General features: G+C 38.5%; 1 protein-coding gene and 2 long non-coding RNA genes across 3 annotated transcripts; 1 reads left to right on the top strand and 2 right to left on the bottom strand.

Annotated features, from left to right (window-relative positions):
• Nucleotides 1–283: 283 nt before the first annotated feature.
• On the bottom strand, nucleotides 284–1,776 carry LOC139126923 (uncharacterized). Its single transcript, XR_011550870.1, has 3 exons — nucleotides 1,757–1,776; nucleotides 1,220–1,450; nucleotides 284–833 (listed from the first exon to the last, which is right to left on the bottom strand). It is a non-coding gene; the product is annotated as an uncharacterized lncRNA (long non-coding RNA).
• An 11,229-nt stretch (nucleotides 1,777–13,005) lies between these two features.
• LOC139126924 (uncharacterized) lies at nucleotides 13,006–17,776 on the top strand. Its single transcript, XR_011550871.1, has 4 exons — nucleotides 13,006–13,353; nucleotides 16,873–16,917; nucleotides 17,233–17,431; nucleotides 17,722–17,776. It is a non-coding gene; the product is annotated as an uncharacterized lncRNA (long non-coding RNA).
• Nucleotides 17,777–20,329: 2,553 nt separating this feature from the next.
• LOC139126926 (uncharacterized) lies at nucleotides 20,330–23,860 on the bottom strand. Its single transcript, XM_070692845.1, has 2 exons — nucleotides 23,720–23,860; nucleotides 20,330–22,924 (listed from the first exon to the last, which is right to left on the bottom strand). Exons 1-2 carry the CDS (start codon nucleotides 23,843–23,845, stop codon nucleotides 22,373–22,375), a joined length of 678 nt encoding a protein of 225 aa, XP_070548946.1. The 5' UTR covers nucleotides 23,846–23,860; the 3' UTR covers nucleotides 20,330–22,372.
• Between the last annotated feature and the right edge of the window lie 24 nt (nucleotides 23,861–23,884).

The raw sequence follows: 23,884 nt of genomic DNA, 5'->3' as shown, positions 1-23,884 counted from the left end.
GAGCGAGGAAGATGGGGCAAGCATTTTTAATGTTTAGGGGAGGGGAAATTTATGTCTTCGTTCGGACGACGGCACTGTAAAGCCCGGATAGGTCAAAGCATTTGGACATATAATTTGTGTGTGACCGCCAAAAGGATGGCAAGATAGAACGGGCAATGGTGAACTCCTGTACTAGGTGAAATGCAGTGGAAAACTTTGCAAATGGGAATATTATACAACATGCAAAAGCGAGGTAAACACCTTTTGGCACAGGGGTACTAAATAGAACATAGTCACGAGCATATTGAATTTAACTTCATCAATTTTATTACAAAGGTTGAATAAAATTTGATAATGTACACAGAAACACATCACGTGACTGAGGTTATCGAAATCACGATTCAAGTTTTACTTTTCTAGAATGTATAAGCATAGATTCTACTGGCAAAAGTATGCAACAAACGTCAAAACGTTGAGGTGAAAATTACCTCCTCGGAAATGAAACTGAGCGCTCTTGTCTTTAACAAAAGGAAAGAGGATGACAGAAACTAAACTGTATTTGACCGAAGTATTATTCACTGGAATGAATTCGGTTTTGCGATATTCGGTTTTATTATTCGATTTTGTTTCAGTCAGTAGGAAACTCAGCGTTATTATCGACGATGATCCAAAGATGGCGCTGTTATCCCCCTTCATTCTACCAAACCAAGTCGACATTCCGATTTCACCATCTTCTGGGTCATCTCCATCTGGCGCCGCTTTTCAATTTCTTCTGGAGTCCAAGGTCGGTAATTCTTCTCCCATTCTTCTTGCGGGAAGAGTCTCTCAAAATGGTCACCGCGCCCGATACCAATCTGAAAGAAATAGTAATCGAAAAACGTTGAGAATATATTGAAGGCAATTGATAGTTACAGCCTCAATATAGAAACTAAATTTGGGAACTTATATCGTGGACAAAAGAAAAAATGTCGTGAGTTTTTATCGGATCATATGGAAGAGGAATGTTATTGGACTCACCTAATACAAACTCTTGTAAGGAAACAAGGGACTTTGTGAAAGTTAGAGAAGCTGAGATTGAGTACAACGGCTTGTTAACGTCTCAGGGCATTGTCAGTATACGTTAAAAATTGCAGGATTGTTAATGTCCTGGAATCAAAGATTTTTGGAAAGCAGGTCAATCCGTAGAAGGAATAACAGATCGTCGAATGACTCCTTATGACACTTTCTTATGACAACGTACCTGTCTATGAAGTAAATTCCTGATTTTGTTGGTGAATCTGTGTGGATTGTTATCGCCTTCAAAGATCTTCTTATCAGCTCTGACACCCAAGATCCACCGACATGCAGCTCTTCTTGAAGCACGCCACGTTTGTAGGAGTAGTAAACACCCTGGGGAAACGCCGTGCATTTGCAGTCACGTGGGTTCATGTCACCTGGTTTGAAGAATTCAGTCACACTCATCTTGGGAAATCTCCAAAAATGACATTAAAACATTTACAATTAAAACCCGTGTACGTCAAATTGCAAGGTAGCGAATTTTCTCAAGATACTAGTAAGAAAGTGGCACTTGTCAGCGTCCACTCGAACGGTTCCGACTTCTTATTAATAGTCAGTTGATCATATTCATACTAGCTAATTTCTATTTTCCGTTGTAATCGTCATCAACGTTTACACTCGTGTGGTCCCTAGTACGTATCGATTGATATTAACAAGAATGTGCTTGATAATTTCTAAAATTCTCCCGTTTAGGTTATCGATGAAAATCATGAACACTTACCGATGGTGATTGTCTTCTATGAAAACTTAGCACATTAAGCTGACATGTTGTATTTTTGTCTCTTCTTACAGACTGGCATCGGCAAAGATGGATTCTACGAGCAGTTATTCACAAAAGACATGTGGCCTAAAGTGTATCGTCCATGGACACAGGAGGAAATCGCTGAGCAGACAAAGATGGAGATGGATAAATTGATAAAAGCATCGCAATACGAATGCAGTATCTCAATCCTCAAACCAACTGTTGACGTCAGCGACATGTAAGCAGTTAGCGCCGATCATCGTGACTTCTACGGACTACGCTTTGTTTTTACTCCCATCCTGCAAGTTTGTACTTTTTCTTTGGACGGGACAGTTATATTTACACGCCTGTTTACCTTTACCTTCTATTTATAAACCTTTTACTCCAGTTGCTTTATATCAACGACACGTCGAATAATTGTGAACGGAATGTTCCGTGCGATTTTGCATACTGAGGTATACCATGATACTTTTTTCTACATTCAAACTTATTCAATGTACTACCTATTGATATAGTAGTTACAATAAATTAATTTAAACGTATAAAATGATCTTTTTGTTTTTCTTATCTTGGGACATTAGAAACATTTTGACAAGAAAGTCCTATCCCCTCTTTTATTCCGATACCAGATTAAGGTGTCACATTCGACTTTCATAGTTATAATCACTATTATCCAGACCCTCTACCTTGCACACTTCTCTTAGCATTATCAAAACATAAATTGGCTCTCTTCTTATAAATATACTACAATACATTGCATTAATTTTATCTGCAATGTAATAAAGTTTCCTTGTTGCATCAAAATTGTAGTACAATATATATGCTGAAAATACTCAATGTCTTCCCATTGCATATTTAAGTACGCATGCTTTGAAATCAACTACTTCACAAGTACATCTGACATAAATCTCTAGCCTGCCGTTCCCGGACACTGGAGAGTTCAACTCTCTATGTACAAGCAATCCCTTTTCTCGCAATACACTTCTTTATGTGTGGAAGACTTGTGTTCTCTGTGATCCATGCAGTAAATTGCACAGCTCGTACTAGCATCTATCGCATGATAGTTTTCGGTTACTCCACACTTTTTCACGACATCTCCGGTCAAACTCGACTGACTGTCTAGCGCCATCATACGGGAACTACCGTAAAATACTAGAATAAAGGTTCCCAATTTGTGAAACATGCTTTATATACATGCTCTTCTGCCAAGAATTTGCATAACACGATGGCAAAAGTCATGCTGATTGAGAGTTTGGAAGTAATCGATGTGTTGTCATTATGTTACCCGTATTGTAACCTAAACACAGATATATCGGAACTCCCGTTGTTGGTATTAGACAACCAGAAATCATATCACTGTTATCCCCAACCCCAAATTTTAGAAGTTTTAGATACAGTCACTTGAAAGTATTGTCGCACTTCTGCAACATAACAGTGTTAGCGTCTCCTATTATATTGGTATAGTGGTATTTAGCCCTTCCATTTAAATTACCCCTCTCGAGGCTTACATGATGCATCGACTTGACTTCAATTCTCTGGGAATATTCCACTATTACAATGACTTCAGTGAAAAAGACTCCTTTACTATTTCACATTTAGGTCCTTGGCCATAACCTATCATATAACTTAATTTAATAGACTGAGACACGAGAGGAGTAGTGGAGTGATTCCAAACCAATCATAGTTAGTTCATTTTAACATTTTAGCACGGTCCTTAGAGGCTCCATGGTTATAGTAAGTATATTGCACGATAGGTAAAAGGTAGATGGAGGTCATGTTCACCTTGTTACCGAAGCCAGAAATTTGAACGATCAGGTGCTCACTTGCAAAGGGCAACATCATCGCCTAGCTCAAGCTGCAATATTTCACCATAGGAGGACTCATGGACTGAAAGACCCGTCGCTAGAGGACGCTCCCTACGCTCCCCTCCTCTACGAGGGGGAGCGTAGAAAGCGTCCTCAAGCGACAGATCTTCCAGTTTGGAGGACTCCTTGAAGTAGATGACTGATCCTCTGGAACCAAGACTCCCTGTAGAGACAAGGAAATTGGCGAACACAGGAAAATTCCAAAGACAAGACTGAAGACCTACAATTGTATGTCATTTGTCTGGGCATACACTGTCCCTTGGAATTGAGTACTTGTTACCAGTACAGTTGCAACACTGCAACTGAAAACGCGCTTAGTGTTCCAGACGGTTTGCGTTCTGGCTCTTCCCGAATTACAACAGTCATCGATCTTAGTCGATCTTAAATTTTGGAATCTCAGAGCTATTCAGTTTTGTAGGTAAAATTAATTTCCGCCGCGACCTTCCTCTTAGAGGATGAAGTATAACGGCATATATTGTTTAGGCTTCAAAAGTAAAATATACAGAATATTATGGAGAGCGTTTCTGTTGGCGTAGAGTTCACCGTACTCAGTGTAATGAAAGTCAACAGTGTAAAGTGAGACACAACCAAAAGAAAATATATCTTCACTCTTTATTCACGTGTTATGTTGCGAGATGACTGAGATGTACAGGTTGCATCAAATCATTTTCAAAATGTTCAATGCACACCCTCCACAAGAAAATCTACATAATGAAAACTCATTCCTGTTAGGTTGCGTATGATTGGCACTGGCATTTCCACAAACTTTCGTCTGATGGATGGCGTTTCAAGTCAAAGTCGGTGAGTTTCGTTTTCCATTGACATGCTTTAATAGTCCATGGTCCTTAATGAGGCAGGAGTTGGAAGGGTCGATGAATGGAAGTGAAACGTGGACGAGATATACTAGTTTGTCGGGACAAGAGACGGGGATTGAAGCGACATAGAGCAATCAGGGAAGACACGAGTAAAATTGTGACAATTATCAATGTCGTCAATACTGTGTTATAGCTGACGATAAATTTCCATTCACATGCGTGTGATTGAGTGAAGAACTTCAATATTTACCGGAATACTGCTTGTATGAAAATGTGAATTATTATAATCCGAGTGGTTCATCAAACCTTTGGGTGGTGGGCAACTTGAATGCCACCGTTGTCGTGTATTGGACCCAAGACAACACGGTTTAAATATCTTAAATGTATCGAAAATTGCAAATTACTATACAGAGTGAACACATATAAGAAATATACTAGCTGAAACTTACAAAAAACATTTAAAAGTCACTCGACTGAATCTTACTTTTGATTTGTGATGTACTTTATAACTGTTACCATAGAGTCGAGACTTGACGATCTATGACTTAACATAGACACTACATAGACCCATCCATCCATCCATCCATCCATCCATCCATCCATCCATCCATCCATCCATCCATCCATCCATCCATACATACATACATACATACATACATACATACATACATACATACATACATACATACATACATACATACATACACACACACACATATATACATACACATACACACATACATACATACATACATACATACATACATACATACATACATACATACATACATACATACATACATACATACTTAGCTTGAAAAGATCCTTCGATAGAAAGATATATTTAGATGAACTAGATAGATCACTCGATCAGCTTATTTAAAGATCAATCAATTGTTACATAGATTCAATGGTTCCATGTTGGAACCATTCCATGTCGCGGTAACATGCTCTGGAAGTTTGCCCGCGCGCTCTAACGTTTAGGAAAGGATGGAAAATCTACTTGCAACTTCACCGCCGCGACGGTCCCCGCCACAAAAAGACGCAACATTTGTCAATATTTTTCATAGGTTCGACATTGCCACCTAGCGCTGGCGGTCAACGTAGCCTGGCTTCACCGTGGAGATTTCCGGGTCGGATTTTATATGATTTCCATTGCAATTATCCCGGCAACAAGCTCTCAAAGTTTGGCCGTGCTAACGTGTCGCAAAAATGAAAAAAAATCTACTTGAAACTTCACAACCGCGCCGGTCCCCGCCACAAAAGGACGCAACATTTATCAATGTTTTTCTGAATATGCACACCCGACCAAATCACCGAATCTGGGACGCGGTCAAAGGTGGGGCATGCATTGCCTCAGGCGATGGCTGAACATTTGGGCGCTGAAAAGCACACTATGAGCTAATCTACGTCTATTCTACATCGTTCCGGTAAGCAATTTAAAACATTCAAGGATTCAGTGCCTCAATGCCGCACGGATGACGAGTTGAGCCGCTCTGACCTTGACCTTCGACTTTACCGACTCGCAATTGTATTACTGTACACAATCCAGGTTCTGTGACAATGTGAGAGGTGAATATTTTTATTTTTATAATTCTCTAAAACATTTCTCCTGACATACTTTTTGAATAATTTGTGACGTTATTAAACTTCGTGGGCCTTCCTCTTGCATTTCCAAGATCATGTACTGTCAGTGCTTTAGCAGTCTGGTTCCTATATACATGAGAGATGCACACGAGTTGTGACAGTACTGTATGATCTAATGCACATCTGTCAGCTAGGTCAACACGGGGACATACGGTGATAATCCCACACATTATTCTCGGGGAACAGCAATGGGTATTCATGTGATTCCTTCAGTGACTGACGACGATTTATCAATTAGGTGAATATTTTTCCCGTGAAGAGTATTTTTTTTCATTGTAAGTTTGACGAAATTTAAGTAGTACTCTCGATCTATAAGACTTCAAGTTCAAGCTTGTAAGCTATTCATCCCCTGTGGCTGGGTTGCATGATAGCAAGTTGTTATCTAATTATATTCAGCAACATCTGCATAGAGGCCATTTAGATAAATCACTATTTGATGAGATCACACAGTCTTGTCAGAGAGAAAGAGCTAGGTTTCATTCAGTGGACAAGCCGGGCCCTTTATATGCACCATGATATCAGAGCGGAATATTATCTGATTGTTTGTACATGGATTGTATAGCGGAACATCAAAACTGACACAGGCTGCTAGACTGGAAACGAACTTTTGTTTTCTTACCACCAGAAAGCTCCCTTGACCCAAGATGACATTGGTTGGCCATGAAAGGTCAGTATGATTTGTCATGCCATTCGGGGGAGCAGATGTTGCAGCAGGCAGTAAGGTGGAGGACAAACGTTTGTCATATGGCAATGCTTAGTGTTATGATTCTGTTATTCCAACTCGGTAATATTCTCGTTTCAATCACAAACTCCCAGTCTTAAGATTGCTGCTAAATATTATTTTGAACCCATTTTTGACCACAAAAAGTGAGTCTTCAGTCTTTTCAAAGTTTTCAGTAATGATAATATCTCTCACAGCTACGTGACAAACTGGAAAACTGTAGAAGCTCTTCAGCCACGTATTCGAGGAGGAGACATAGTTGAGATGAAACGATCTGGAGGCGACATACATTCCGGGATATACATTGGCAATGGTATGTTAATACATATCTCCGTCTCAAAATCCACGGGGAAAATTGCAGTCGTAGAAGAAAGTCTCGGCGACGCAGCTTGCGAAGACAGGGTCCGTGTAAACAATGACACTGATCGGAAATTTCCTCCCTTGTCCGAAGAGACGATAGTCGGACGAGCCAAAGATCACGTGGGTGTTACTTATAGAATTGGAGGTATGGAGGAGACGAGTCGCAACTTTTCCATCATGTGCAGATACGGTGGCAGCCGGGTTGAACACGAAGGATGGTTAGTATTTGTGTTATCAGCCATTCTTAGACGGCGTCGATAGATTTTATCAATATTCTAGAACTTTAAAAACAACATTTTTCCGCAATCGAAATCTATACCCCTCCCTGTGTTACGCGTTTCTTCTCTATCGATGTCATTCTCTCTCTCTCTCTCTCTCTCTCTCTCTCTCTCTCTCTCTCTCTCTCTCTCTCTCTCTCTCTCTCTCTCTCTCTCTCTCTCTCTCTCTCTCTCTGCCTGCTTTTCTACACATATTCCTCCAGATCTCTCCTTTCCTCTCCCTGTCACTCGCGGCTGTGCCAGATTCTCGAGGGAGCATTTCAAACGTACATAACTACGACATGATGTTATTTGGAGCGAATGTTCTGACAAATATTCATAATAGCAACGAAATAAGAATGAAGGAACGCTAGACATGTTCCGATCTGAGATGGCCACACCCGTCTTTAACATTGCTTCGCGGAAGATAAGAATTTCACGCAACTCCCTTGGTGGTGGAGTCTTATAACTATATTTTGATGACTTCGTTTGAGACACACAATCACCTGTTAGTATACAAATCAAATGTCCTTCAACAGATGCTAGAAATACGCATTTATCTGAGTGCACATGCTTCATTTTGCCAAATATGAGAAAAAAACAGAGGCAAGTTAACATCATGGATATGAAATCGTCACAGTATCGCTGGCAATGAAAATACCAACGTGCTGTTAGCTGACTGTTACATGTCATTGATTTAAACTAAGGCGATCTAAGGGACCGTCTCAGATTGTCGCATAAATTCAAAAAAAGAAATTCGAGGGGGTTTTAACCTCCATTCAATTAGTGATCTTCACTTTCGCACTTTTATTCTGTGACTATAAGTACTCTTTACATTTTGTGTAAAAATAAACAAAAACCGCACACTTGTACCAACAAATTTGCTGTGATTGTTTTCAACTCGGTTCATGTCATGCTATAGTAAGTACTCAAATTTGATCGATTACTTGACGATGTAATGTGGTCAGGGGATACATATTCTTCAGTAGCTATAGCACAATGCTACATTGTATTCTCAGGCAGACATCAACATTTCGCACTTTTGAACTTACGTTTAGGAGAGGGGGGAAGGGAGGTTTTGATGTAAACGGAGGAATTTCGTTTCATGAACTTATGCGACAATCTGAGACGGTCCCTAAGGAGATTGGTTAGCGTAGACTGATAGTGGATGGTCGGATTTGTATCATGTTGAGTACGCAAGTCGATCGTTCTTAACAGCTACATAGAAATCAGCTAAAATGTAACATTTCTTAATTATTTTAATAGGGGATGAAGATTGTGAGAAAACTACAAGACTCGACGGAATCACAGAAGCAACCGGCATTAAACTTTGAATTATGGACTCCGAGATAGCGTCGTGTTATGAGACTTGATTGATCAAAAATACTAATAAACGTTTCAAGTAATAAAAGCTTATTTGCATATAATACACGCGAGTCGATCCTATTTGTCGCTGCAACAAGAAGGTCACGTGTTAGCTCTTTGCACAGCAGGGCATTATGTACTTTGTAAATGGAGAAAGGATATTTAAGCTTTTGACGAGAGAATTTGGGCAAATTTTTATCAATGCCCAAGAAGATATCTCTGTAGAAACGATCTGATTTGGATAGCTACGACTTTTTGCAGTCAAAAAGTTTGCACAAAATGTTTATTTATATACAATAGAACATAACAAGGTCACGGGGCCTCAGCACAAAAATGTCTGCTAATATACGATAGAACAAAACTAGGTAATGTGACAAGGGTCACTTTTTCAATCCCCAAAATATTTTAGTTTAGAGACGATCATTGTGTGATTTGCTCATATGTTGATTTCATAATTTCCATGCTACAGATCCACAGTGACGAATCGTAGACCCTAAATAAAAGACGAATGTACAACGAGATTTTGACCAGATCACGATACATGAGAGCGATACCGGATACATGTATAGAGTGAATTAGTCAATACGGTGTACCCATTCCTTGGGTGGTTTATTTTTATTATGCTATATTATAAAACAGCATATTGAAAGTCTGACGTGAAACGTTAAAAAGATTTTATCTGTAACCGAGAGCTTCTTTATGTTCTGTGTGTGCTATATCGCGAATACAGTACTGTTATTTTCACGTCTCGACCAATCGGATCACTATGTTTACACCATAAACATACTGGTATGATAAAATACAAGGGCGTTGTAAAATTGCTTTAATGAAACATCTCCCACTTAAGTAGTTGCTGATAGAGGGCCAGTAGCTGTAACTTTTCAAGATCTTTCTAATGACAAATGCAAGTTCTTGTTCTTCTCCTCAAAGCATGTTGAAGCACGATCTATTTAGCTTGCCAAAACAGCACCTACGCGTTTATACGTGAATACTGTGTTAAAATATCTCAATATCCTTTTGGGAGTTGGACAAGAAGTTGAAGTTGTTGTTAATATTTAAAATAGATACAGTAAAAAACCATCAAAATTACGACTACTGGCCCTTTAATGTGAGGTCTCTTTCACGAAAGGAAGGGCGTCATGGAAGGGCGCACGTCATGTCAAAGAAACTCAATCTGAACTTTGAGCTCAGTTAAGTTCGGGTTATAACATCGGACTGAATTCGGGAACATGGGTTCAAGTGAAGAACATGTCAATTTTTCTGATTGTGTGTCACCACTGTATTATGTGAGCAATGAGCAGATTTCTGTTAACATTTTAAGAATGCCGTTTGGTGATTATGAGACTTGCAGCAGAAAGCAATCCAAAAACAGCCGCCGTGTAAAATGTGACGTCAGCGGTTCCTGTCAAGTCATACAGAGCACCTGTAAGAAAGTATAAAGACCTTATTGTATTAGCTTCCTTGAGAATATTACCATGAAAATAAGTGCACCAGATAAGTCCATTAGGAATTGTTCGTAACAGGATTATGAGCCTAAGCGGAAAGCATGAAAGTGCCATCGACTTTTTTCTGTAAGTTACATTTTTATGAATGTTGATGCAAACGGTTATCCGGATCGTGCAAAATTGAAAAAACCCGAATTTCAAGGCGCGAATCTCAAACATTGACGTCTCACGACCGTTTCGGATTTGATGGGAGGCGATTCGAAGGCCTCTTACAAGAACAATACGTGTCGACGAACGTTCGATCTTCGGAACATAAAATTCAGACATGTCAGTGGGCCAGTTGAATGTTAACTTCTCCCAATGGATTTAATAAGTTGTTTATCTATTTTGGTGAGATCAGCGCACAAGTGTAACGTCCAAAATATAGGCCGGTTGTATGAAAATATATCATTTAAGGTAGTATACGCCTCGAGAGTGAAAGACAGGCCTAATTTTTTGCTCAAACTTTCCTCAAACTTCAAAATATTCTCTTACCAAGTAAATAGCAGGGGGTCACAATGTAAAGTTTGGTACTAGGGGAACAAAGCACCCAACATTTACCGATGTTTACAATTCTAAATGGTAGCCATCTTTGTGTTAACTCTACGAGGAAAATAAAACGTTTAATTCTTGAAAACACTTAGACTGTGAAATCTTTTTCTTACCCCTAAAGCTGTAAAATAAATGCACCCACAAGTGGTAGATCAGAAAAATATAGAAAATAGAGGAGAGTCCCAGAATCTATCTGTCCCCGGGGCGCATTCTACCTTAAAAGAGTTCACAAAAGCGTGCCCTATTCAACCCCTATCTTCCGGACTGAACTTTATCGATTCTTAAGAAATTATGTTATTAAATCATTACCTTCTTAACGTTACCTACCTGATACTGCTATTCCAATTGCAGCACCGATTCCCATAGCAAAAAGGTCCAATCCAAATGCACTTGCTACGTGCTTTCTTTCTACAGCATCTTTAAAAATCACGAAGTGAAGAGAATTAAATAAACCACAGGTGAGACCTATACACACACTCAATATCAGAAGCTCTCTGTAGGTTGTTATGAAGACGAGTGTTAAGAGCAGCGCACTATACGTAACAACGCTTCCCAGAACTATACTCAGAGGTGATATTACTCTCAAATCGATGAACCAGCCGTATATCAGTCTTATAGATAATGCAGCAGCTCCAACAACAGTATTAAGAAGCGAAGCGTCGACTCTATCTACACCAATTTCATCAAGACGTTGCATAAAGAAAGTGATGAAAATTCCACTGGCAGCGCCGATAAATCCTATGGCCAACGTGATCCCCATGATGCTAGGCTGTAGGTAGATGATGTGAAAACCGAAAAGGCGAACGAATCGCAGACAACGATGTTCTCTGTCAAGGGACTTCCCGTCCTGTCTGGCGATTTTTTCATTTGAACATAGAGGGCGGAGTAACGCCCCTGCCACACTAAGGTTTGCACTCATTGCAGAGAGAATAATGAGCGTTCCCCGCCAACCATAACCCTGGATGAGTATTTGGCAAAGGGGTGGTAAACCCATTATACCAAGTCCGTAGCCTGCCGTCGCCAATGCATTGGCCAAACCATGTCGTTTTTCGAAATACTTTCCGAGCAGAGAGAAAGATGGCAAGAAAGACAGCGATAAACCGAAATCTGAAAAAAAGACAGCGATTGAAAGAATGTTAGTTCCCTATGATTGACAAAGATGGAACACGTACATTAGTCTAAAAGCAAAGTAACATATTGTGTCATTGAGCAACGTGTCTTCATTTGAATGGAATTATTTAGGATTTCGCTCGTCATTGGACATATAGAAAACTCGTACAAATACTTAAGACATTCTACCTGCAAATATTATTTTCTTGGGGTGGGGCTTTCCGTCGACCCTCCAAGACTAGATGGAGAGGAATATGACTATCAATGATATAGTTCACCAGAGTTTGCTAAAATAGTGCATTATCCAGAGACTCATCGACACTTCTAAACCGGGGAAAGGCAACACTCACAGCATTACTCCACGCGAAGGCCTTTCTGTTTCTAGGACGCAGACTGGGATGCGTAGAGAGAGAGTTCCTGTCGGCTTAAAACTAAGTTGACAGATTTTAAATCCTCTTGTTTAGTTGGAGTCGAAAAATGTACAAATCTTACTTACGTTTGAATATTCATTCATAAATTTGACTAGTTTGAATCCTCAGTCACTTGGGGAATGGCAATGTACATGCACTTGTACGACAGACAATGTACGTAAGTGGCCATAATGGAAAAGTGGCCCTAGGCCTGGTAACTGATTCCTGAATAGCCTTGGGGTTGAATTTCAAACCTCTAAAAATGATACATGCGCCCTGATTTTATCCGAACGATTGGCTAGAAATAGTTAGATTTCATCTATACTTGTTATACTAGGATTTTTCATTTCACAAGGACAGCCTGAGGTGTTACAGTCAACGATGTTTGTCGAAAGTAAAATGTCCAATCGTGATTCGTGACTGCTTGAGTGCCTGACCATGAAGAATGAAAAATTTTAGAACTTCTGACACATCGCATTTTGCTCCTTTCCCCGCGACTGGCTGGTCAACTCAGCGGTGTTTTCATGGTAACCGAAAGAACGCAAGCAAGCTGAGACAGTGGATCACCGCCCTCTACGTTCAGTGACGTTCCTTCGTTCCTTTTGCGGAGATATTCGTGGCAATTCCATCTTAATTCTACGAAAGCCGCTGAGGGCCATCGTACTTCCTACTTCAATATTTCAACGCGACTTCTCACTTCAAAATTTCATTTCTAAATTTAGAAACTCCTACACATTTCTCACTTCAAAATTTCGTGCGACTTCTCACTTCAAAATTTCATTTCTAAATTTAGAAACTCTTACACATTTCTCACTTCAAAATTTCGTGTAATGGGGACTTCTCACTTCAAAGTTTTGCTTCTAAAATTAGACACTTCGACAAACTTCTCACTTCATAATGTTGACGACCCACAATTCCTGTAACAAGATGGTGGCAGTCAGGACACATGGTCGAGACGGCTGAGATCGTGTATGTTTCGCGATTTAGCAGGTAAGATTTCCATTGATTTTACATAAGTCAGTTGATGTGTGCAATAATGCAGCTGCCGCGAACCTAATACCGAGGTACGATTGAAAACGTTTGAACACACGACCGATGAAATAAGATGATCAACGAACTGATCAAGGACGGTGATTCCTCCATAATTAATACATTCCCCCACTATTTATGAGCGAATGTGTGGATAGGCAATATTGACACTCACAGAAATCTCTCATACATGAATTGCGTAAATACTTCTTCGATTTCTGCAGATTTCCTCAACAGAGGTCGACAGGCATTTACTCGAACGAGCTCTTATATTGTTAGAAATTGTAGTGCTGTAACTTAGGCTTTCTGTTTGAAGACTATTTACAACCGAGATATTTTACCTGTAAAAGGTAACATAAAAGCATAAAAAACATCACAAATGAGTTTTAGTTTAGGTATTTTGTAATAAATGACACTAAAACGTTCATACATCTAACAACAAAATCAAGTTTCTGAATTTATAGCTCTGGTACGTATTTCTCACTTCAACTTTGTAGATTTAGACTTTGGCACGTATTTCTCGCCTAAACTACAGTATTATTTTTTTCTCACTTCAAAGTTTCGCCAGGACTTCTCATTCCAAAAAATGCCCAACTTCTCACTTCAAAAAATGTCCGACTTCTCACTTCAAATTTCGCTACGACTTCTCACTTCAAAAAAATTCCGACTTCTCACTTCAAAATTTCGCTACGACTTCTCACTTCAAAAAAATTCCGACTTCTCACTTCAAAATTTCGCTACGACTTCTCACTTCAAAAAAATTCCGACTTCTCACTTCAAAATTTCGCGAGGACTTCTCACTTCAAAATTTCGCGAGGACTTCTCACTTCAAAATTTCGCTACGACTTCTCACTTCAAAAAAAATTCCGACTTCTCACTTCAAAATTTCGCTACGACTTCTCACTTCAAAATTTCACTACGACTTCTCACTTCAAAAATTTTCCGACTTCTCACTTCAAAATTGTGTTTCTAAATTTAGACCTATCTAAGCATTTCCCACTTCAAATTTAGCCATCCCATAATTTCTTTCACCACATGACACAGAGACAAGATGGTCGCCAACGCTGGACATTATAATCACCGTAACACGGTAGGACTGTCTCACGATTTATAGTTAAGATTCACTTGATCACGATGGCCAAAATTCGTGTAAGCTTCGCGATTTATAAGTTAATTTCATCGTAAGTCAGCTGATGTGTGCAACAATGCAGCTGGTGCGAGCTTTACCGAGGCAACGTTTAACATGTTTGGACAACTTACTGATCAAAGATGATCAACTTACTGATCAAAGGACAGTGATTCCCTCACAATTAATAAACTACTCTCCCATTTATGAGCGAATGTGTGGATTGATAGTAAGAACACTCATTGAAAGCTGTAACACATCAATTTGTGTAAATACTCTACGATTTCTGCTGTATCAACAAGCACTGTCCTTAACGGAAGTCGACCGTCATTTACACGATACTTCGAGCTGTAGGCCCTAAATAATCCATATATATCGGGCTGTAACTTAATCCTTATATAATTAAAAATATCGGGTAATACTGTAACCTAGTCCTTCTGTCTGAAAAACATTTAAAAGCGAGATATTTTAGTCTTCAAAGCAATACAAAAACATCATGAATGTGTTTTGGTTTTGTTACTTTCTATACAGTAAAACTCCAAGATCTTACAAATCACATTCCTAAATGCAGACTTTATCACGTACTTCTCACTTCAAAATTTCGCGAGGACTTCTCACTTCAAAATTTCGCGAGGACTTCTCACTTCAAAATTTCACTACGACTTCTCACCAAAATTTCGCTACGACTTCTCACTTCAAAAAAAAATTCCGACTTCTCACTTCAAAATTTCGCTACGACTTCTCACTTCAAAATTTCACTACGACTTCTCACTTCAAAAATTTTCCGACTTCTCACTTCAAAATTGTGTTTCTAAATTTAGACCTATCTACGCATTTCCCACTTCAAAATTTAGCCATCCCATAATTTCTTTCACCACATGACACAGAGACAAGATGGTCGCCAACGCTGGACATTATAATCACCGTAACACGGTAGGACTGTCTCACGATTTATAGTTAAGATTCACTTGATCACGATGGCCGAAATTCGTGTAAGCTTCGCGATTTATAAATTAAATACATCGTAAGTCAGCTGATGTGTGCAACAATGCAGCTGTGCGACTTACCGACAACTTACTGATCAAAGATGATCAACTTACTGATCAAAGGACAATGATTCCCTCACAATTAATAAATTACTCAACCATTTATGAGCGAATGTGTGGATTGATAGTATGAACACTCATTGAAAGCTGTAACACATCAATTTGTGTAAATACTTCTACGATTTCTGCTGTATCAACAAGCACTGTCCTTAACGGAAGTCGACCGTCATTTACACGATACTTCGAGCTGTAGGCCCTAAATAATCCATATATATCGGGCTGTAACTTAATCCTTATATAATTAAAAATATCGGGTAATACTGTTACCTAGACCTTCTGTCTGAAAAACATTTAAAAGCGAGATATTTTAGTCTTCAAAAGCAATACAAAAACATCATGAATGTGTTTTGGTTTTGTTACTTTCTATACAGTAAAACTCCAAGATCTTACAAATCGCATTCCTAAATGCAGACTTTATCACGTACTTCTCACTTCAAAATTTCGCGAGGACTTCTCACTTAAAATTTCGCTACGACTTCTCACTTCAAAATTTCGCGAGGACTTCTCACTTCAAAATTCACTACGACTTCTCACTTCAAAATTTCGCTACGACTTCTCACTTCAAAAATTCACTACGACTTCTCACTTCAAAATTTCGCTACGACTTCTCACTTCAAAAAATTCTGACTTCTCACTTCAAAATTTCGCGACGACTTCTCTCTTCCAAAAATTTCCGACTTCTCACTTCAAAATTTCACGACGACTTCTCACTTCAAAAAAATTCCGACTTCTCACTTCCAAAATTTCCGACTTCTCACTTCAAAAAAAAATCCGACTTCTCACTTCAAAAAATTTCCGACTTCTCACTTCAAAATTTCGCTTCGACTTCTCACTTCAAAAAAACCGACTTCTCACTTCAAAAAATTTCCGACTTCTCACTTCAAAATTTCGCTTCGACTTCTCACTTCAAAAAAATTCCGACTTCTCACTTCAAAAATTTCCGACTTCTCACTTCAAATTTTTCACTTCTCACTTCAAAAAATTTCTGATTTGTCACTTCAAAATTTCGTTTCTACTTTCACACTTTTGACGTACATCTCTCACTTTAAATTTCTGATTCTAAGCTTACACTTGATCGCATATTTCTCACGTCAAACTTTTCCGTTGATGAAATTTAGACCTAGTGTAAGTTTTTCTTTTTCATTTGTTAAAAATTTGCTTGGCAGTATGAGTGTCAGCATGATGACTGGCTTGTACAAGATGTTTTTACTTGTCTCAACTAGAATATATTTCCTATTTTGCCAACAGTGTCGTGGGTATTGAAGTACGATGATGTCTGGTCATTTTAAGAAGGTTGGTTTTAAGTTACGTGTCTTTGGGGAATGCTTAATACGGACCTTGTTTGATGTATTCTCGATATCTAAGATGTGGAAATTCCATCATGGGTTACCAACCAACCCGCCAAAACCCATCGAAACTTTCGGTTCAGTAAAGGAAGTTAAAAAGACAAATCACAACAAAGACGTCATCCATGAAAGATATATTGATATTTTTTAACATTAATCTTTGAGTTTATGTAAACACGTTCCACGTGTCTATACCTGATTGTATGATCATTTAAAATTTTATTACTGTTAAAAATTTACAACCCTTTCCCCTTTATTTTAGGTGGATGGTAGAAAGATCGTCTTCCTCGTAGGTTTTCTTTGCTCTGGATTGTCGTCAGTAAATTGCATTTTACCTGACTACACACCAGCAGTCAATGCTCAAGCCGATGAAAGCGCTTATAGAGAGAGTCTGATTCAGGCTTATTTCAGTGCATGCTATTCAAACGAAGAAATTCTTGCCGCATTGGCCATCTCTCATGGTAAGTATTCAATGTGCAAATGCACATAAAGGCTGTTGTCTTAGATACCTTGGGGCTCTTGGTGATGTTGTTTCATTCCAATCAATGATTGAACACATTTTCAATGTTGCGGTATCTGAATGAAGTAATATACATATTTGCAATGCGTTGAAGCTAAGTCGAACAGTTGTTGGTATCTGTAGTATTGAGTCGTAATACTGATACTCCTCCATCACTTTTTAAATTGTTTATAATCAATAAAATATGTATGTTTTGACATTTACCAGCCTGAATCATTTGTAACTTTGCAGGTGTTATTCTCAGTCTACGACATTTGAAGCGACTTCTTCAGAAATATGGCCTGAACGCAGACAATGTCTAGGAACAGCATCAAACTTGCAACAAGTGGTTGCTACCATACAAAGTGAAATACAAGGTAGTGGGAAGTGCCTTGGATACAGAGCCATGTGGAAGAGATTAAAAATTAAATACGTCTGGTCGCGGTGAATCGGGATACTGTTCTAAACCTGCTAAATATCCTTGATCCTGACGGTATCCAGAGGCGTAAAAAGCATCGCCTTTTGAGAAGAAATATGTTTCACCAGGACCAAATTTTATCTGGCATGTGGATGGCTATGACAAGTTGAAACCATTTGGTTTTGCAATTCATGGGGCGGTCGATGGTTTCAGTAGGCGTATTTTGTGGTTGGAGGTTGCTACCAGCAATAACAACCCACATATCATAGCAAATTACTTTCTTGACTATGTAAAACAAATTGGTTTTGTTCCAAGAGTTTTAAGGTGCGACCGAGGTACAGAAAATTCTGCTCTTGAATATTTGCAACCATATTTCAGATGGAATGATTCTGATGATCTTGCTGGAATTAACAGTTTCATGTACGGCAAAAGTACGTCGAACCAGAGGATCGAGGCATGGTGGAGCAATATGCGCAAGCAGGGTGCTGATTGGTGGATTAACTATTTCAAAGATTTAAGAGACAGTGGACTGTTCCATGATCATGATCCTATACATGTAGAGTGTCTACGATTCTGTTATATGGGTGTTTTACAACAAGAGCTTCATGATATTGCTGTTGAATGGAATTTACATTTTATTACAAGCAAGAGAAATGCAGAAAATGTGAGAGGCAAACCAGATGTACTGTATTTCTTACCTAGCATATATAATACTCGTGACTATGGAACCAGAGCAGACAAAAGTGAGATAGATTATTGTCTGATTTGTATTCAGAAATACCTCCATTGTATGGCTGTAGTGATGAGTTTGTTCAATTACTCAATGAAATTAAACCGCAGCAACAGGTGCCAACAACAGTAAATGAAGCAAATGAACTTTATTTGGAAATCGTACATGCTATTGAACAGTACAGTTAACGACCTTGCTGCATGTCAAACTATGTTGACCAAATGAGTGAAATAAAATAAACTTTGACGAGCATGAGCACTTAGTGTTTTTCTTTGTGACCTGTATACACCATAAAAGAAACGTTGACCTCTAAGTCAATCTGCAGCAGTTAAGGTAGAATGCGTCTGGATGACAGATATTCGGACTCTCAAACGTTTACAATTCTTTTCTGATATACTACTTGTTGGGGTTCATTTTAAAGCTCTTGGTGAAAGAAAACTTCACTGGCTTAGTTTTTCTAAATTCGACAATTTTATTTTTCTCCATAGAGTCAACATAAGGATGGCCGCCACGTACCAAAATTTGCACTGTGACCCCTGAATTTCATTCCCGACTTTGAAAGAGAATGGTTGAAAGATTTCTCAAAGAAAGTTTGAGCAAAAGTTTAAATCTTTCACTTTCAGGGCACACACTACCTTAAAGAAAGGAACGCGATTTTTAACGTTTGCACTTCTTATACACACACAATGCTTCTCACCTTGTAGAGCTAAAACTGTTAATTATTGGGTGGCTACAGTTCTCATCCTATTAGAAGCAACTGCATTGAAGCTTTTACAATGAATCCTGTAAGCTCATGTAGCCAGCAGAGGGGACATGATGTAGCTTTTCCTGGCATCAAAGTCAATGACCATTGTAATCACGTTTTATTGCTAGGCAAAGCTATTGTAAGGGACGGACCATTAGCACTTGGGAGGGGGTGGTCAAAAACAAAAAAAAATCAGAGCAGAAAGTTAGGGGAAAAAAATCTTCAAACTAGTTTGCAAAATAAAAAAAAATAAGAACACAAATGCGTAAAAAAATCTGCAAAAAGTCTTTAAAATCTTGATTTTTTTTAGATTTTACCGACAGGAAGCAGCTTCCTGTATTTTAGTACATCCTCCAGGCACATTTTTAATTTATTGTATACATTTAGAGTGACTGTATTCCTTATACTGAAAGTTGTGATCATCTTATCTTTTCAGGAATTTTGTATTCTGATCACTTAAAATTATAAAATTATAGAGCCTGTTTTCTACTTGTTTCCTGCATACAAACCAAGCAGGTACACAAGGTAAAATATTGAAACTATGGTAGGTTGTCAAGACAGAAAGTTAATTTGCCTTTTAAGGTAGAACGCACCTCAGGGACAGAAATTCAGGCCTTCAATTTTATCAATTTTCTTCTGACCTACCTCTTGTGGGGGCTCATTTTGAAGCTCTCGGTGAAAGAAAAGTTTTCACAGTCTTAGTTTTTCGAAAATCGAAAATTTTATTTGTTCTTATAGAGTTAACACAGGGATGGCGGCCATTTTGGATTTCAAATACCGAGAAATCACAAGTTGTTTGTCTCTCTAGTACCAAAGTTTGCACGGTGACCCCTGATTTTTATTCTTGCTTTGGTAAGAGAATGGTTGAAAGTTTCACTGAGGAAAGTTTGAGCAAAAGTTTAAGTTTTTCACTTTCGAGGTGCATATTACCTTAAGATCAAGGTGAACAGATGCAGGCCACATCAGGTTCATTTTTTCACAGCATTTTATTGCAATGATGAATGCAAGAATGGGTGAACAAGTAGAAGCACGTCAATAATGATAAAACAACATATCAAGTCATATATTATTTTGCTTTTAAAAAGGCATTTTCAGTTCTTTTTCTCAAAAACCAGCCTTAACAAGTCATCGTTGATGACACAGTCCCCACTTGTTAATGTGTATTTTGATTACAAGTCCTCAGAGAGGATAAGGTCCTCTTCATTAATTAGGTCTGTGATAAAAATACTTTGATACACATGGCGCTCAATGGCCAAGAATGAGTTCCATGGTGATGAAAACATAAACCAATCTAGGCCAAAAGGTCATTTAATGAGTCAACTAGGAATTAATCGACAGGATGTTGCACAACATTTTTGCATACTATCCTTACACTAAAAGATTATCACCAGTACCATATTTCATAAAGTTTGATGCAGTATTTACAACACTATGAGATCAACATCTGTATCAAGTTTCATCAAATTTGACACTGTATTTGTGGAAATATCACTCTAATTAGGATAGTTCATTACATATGCAATTACAGATTAATTAAAATGACACTGATAAATGTCTTTTTTCACTGTTAAAGCAATGTGAGCTAAAAATCTGTACAAAGTTTCATGAAATTTGATGAAGTATTTCTTGACATATCAGCCTAATTACGAAACTTCAATAATTGATGAGTGTTATCATTCTAATGTAAACAGCACTTAAGGTAGTAACAGATAGTGAAATGCCTTCCACTGTGGGCGGTGATTACAACATCTGGAATTATCCTGGATCCAAATTTCTCATCAGTTCTTGTATGTCTTACATAGAAAAGTTGCAAAAATTGGTTCAAAATGAAAAAAATCACCTAAGCTTTGTTTTCTGGATCAAATTTTTCTACAAATTGATACCAAATATGACAAAATTATGCTCACAGCCTTCAAAACTGTCTCACAACATATCCTGGGTTGGTGTAGGTCATTTAAGGTCACAAACTGAGAAAATTACCTGAAATATACAAATTTTGGGGTTTCCCAACACTTTCAGCAGAGTCTTTGAAGCTGATGTCAGCATCCTGCAACAATGCTGTAGTGACTTCCAACGTAAGCATTTGTTTGGATTATGAACCCTTGCAAAGACCAAGTGCATTATCACTTATTGAGTGTTTCCCACGCACAGTCTAAAAGCAAAAGATGGACACAAATCCGGCATACATTATTCTACATTTTTTCATACAGCAGCATAACAGCATTGATCACAACCCTGCAGCAGGATATTGCCATCTTTTTTCCATGTGTAGACAGTGCCAGTTTGTCCATGGCATGATGCCACTACACCAAGTATCAACTGATTACCATCATATCCATAGATTTCTCTTGGACCATGCAGAATGATTTTGGTATTTTCTTCACCATTTGCAGATGGAAAAGTGAACTTTACTTCATCATTGTCGTAGGTATAATCTAAATATTGTTTGCCCTGCTTTGAAATGGCCTGAATTTTAAACCCATGCTGTACAGGGTCAATGTCATGAAGGTTGCATTCACTAATATCAGGGTCGAACATTGACGTATATTGATGACATTCAGATCTGCTCATTGTAGAAAACTTTGTCACCACCTCTGAATAACTTGATTCCTTCTCCATGAAATATGAAATGTCAATCTTACTATACTGAAACTCTGGCAGTTGACCTTCTGTGTGCACCGCTAGGGTTTTCACCGCTGAGTTTTCATCATCTTGACAGACAGAATCTTGTTTTACTTCAATTTCATCAAGTTCATGTAGCATTGGATTGGTCTGTGTGTTAGGTGTACTACATGAGGTAGGGAGTGAGATATTTGTGTTGATGGTCCATCTTCCGGTATGGATGGCATATCGAACCTCATAGCAGGTGTAGATAGTCCACCTTCTGGTATGGATGGCACATTGGACCTCATAGCAGGTGTAGATAGTCCACCTTCTGGTATGGATGGCACATTGGACCTCATAGCAGGTGTAGATGGTCCACCTTCCAGTATGGATGGCATATCGGACCTCATAGCAGGTGTAGATGGTCCACCTTCTGGTATGGATGGCATATCGGACCCCATAGCAGGTGTACTATGGATGGCATATCTGACAATGTACATGTAGCAGATGCTTCAGTGACTTTTTTGGTTTGCTCAACCCTTTCATCAGATTCAGTCATTGAGGTATCTTTCCTGTTGTCTAGCAGAGACAGATTAGGCTGTGTCAGTAAGTATAATTTAATCTTACTGGCATACAGTCCATGTGATTTCAAATATTCAGTAAAATCACACGTTTCCCCATCAATGGTTTTGAAGTCATCAATTTCTTCCCGATTAAAGTTACCAACACTAGCAATCACAGAGTCTGCCGACAGAAACTTTGCGATACCTTTGGCAAAGACCTTGAGACTTCTCTGTTTGATGCTGTCAACAGTTACCAGATCACTTGAAGGGAAGTCCAAAATTCTAGTCCCTCCACCATCTTGCAACCTTACTTGCTTGAAAGTTTGACCATTTTCAGAATGTAACCATCCAATGTTAACCTTACAATGTTGTTTCTTTGCCACTGGGAGAGTGACCTGTTTGAAATAAAAAGGATATAATGTAAAAATCAGTCTATGACACTTTCAACAGCAAGATAGCAGTTAAAGGACGTCTGTCATGAAAATTGAGAAATATATGAAAAATTGGAGTAGGTGCGAGGGGGTTGTCACATAGAGTTTGAATAATATATGCCACTTTAATTGATTATTGCTGGATGACTGGTCATGTTATATTTCAGTCAGTTTTTCAATGTCTCCTATACCAGTTCATCTATCGAATATGTTGATTGGGATGATTAATTAGAAAACTGAAAGTTGGTATTGCTATTGACAGTTGGGAACAGATGTTACAAGAATGTTAGCACATTAATTTACACTATCCCACACAGGACCATGGAGACGTCTTTCTGTTGTTGTTGAAAACTCAGTTAAGTCCTTCTGCTGATGTGCAGCGCCCTGGAAGCTGTTATCCAATTGGGTGGCTGAATCCCTAAGTTCAGTTGCTATGAATAGTGACAATCAACCTATCAGATATAATCTTCTGAGCACGTTGCACATCAGCAGAAGGACTTAACTGAGTTTTCAACAACAATAGAAATACATCTCTATGGTACTGTGTGGGATAGTGTAATGATACATATCAGCCCAAGTCCTGTTATTAGATTTGTATGTTTTTCATTGATCAATGTTCAAACATTATGAATGTTAGCTAGATCTCATGTAGACAGTTGATTTGCTAAAAGTATTGGGCTTATAGATTTAAATATACAAATTTTCCTTGCTTTTTAGAAGTAAACACTTTGGTTGGCAAGTATGAAAATCAGGACATACCCTTTGACCTTTGAACTTCCGAGCATTTCCTTTCTTCACATTTTTCAGCCGTATTTGCTCAATCAAATCAACGACCTTCTTTTTCTTTTCATCTGAGGCAGGAGAACCAAAAAAGAACAGAATCATGGTCTGATATACAGTTAGAGGATGTTTCAACTAAAAATT

Source organism: Ptychodera flava, unplaced genomic scaffold, assembly GCF_041260155.1.
Source record: "Ptychodera flava strain L36383 unplaced genomic scaffold, AS_Pfla_20210202 Scaffold_164__1_contigs__length_53018_pilon, whole genome shotgun sequence".
NCBI classification, from domain to species: domain Eukaryota; kingdom Metazoa; phylum Hemichordata; class Enteropneusta; family Ptychoderidae; genus Ptychodera; species Ptychodera flava.
This window is presented reverse-complemented; position numbering and strand designations above follow the sequence as displayed.

Bases quoted from the DNA above. Each gene is read 5' to 3' on its own strand.
- LOC139126926 (XM_070692845.1), bottom strand. From the start codon at position 23,845: ATGATTCTGTTCTTTTTTGGTTCTCCTGCCTCAGATGAAAAGAAAAAG. The intron at 22,925-23,719 runs GTATGTCCTGAT...TATTTCAAACAG, and splicing joins GGAAGTTCAAAGGTCAAAGG to GTCACTCTCCCAGTGGCAAA.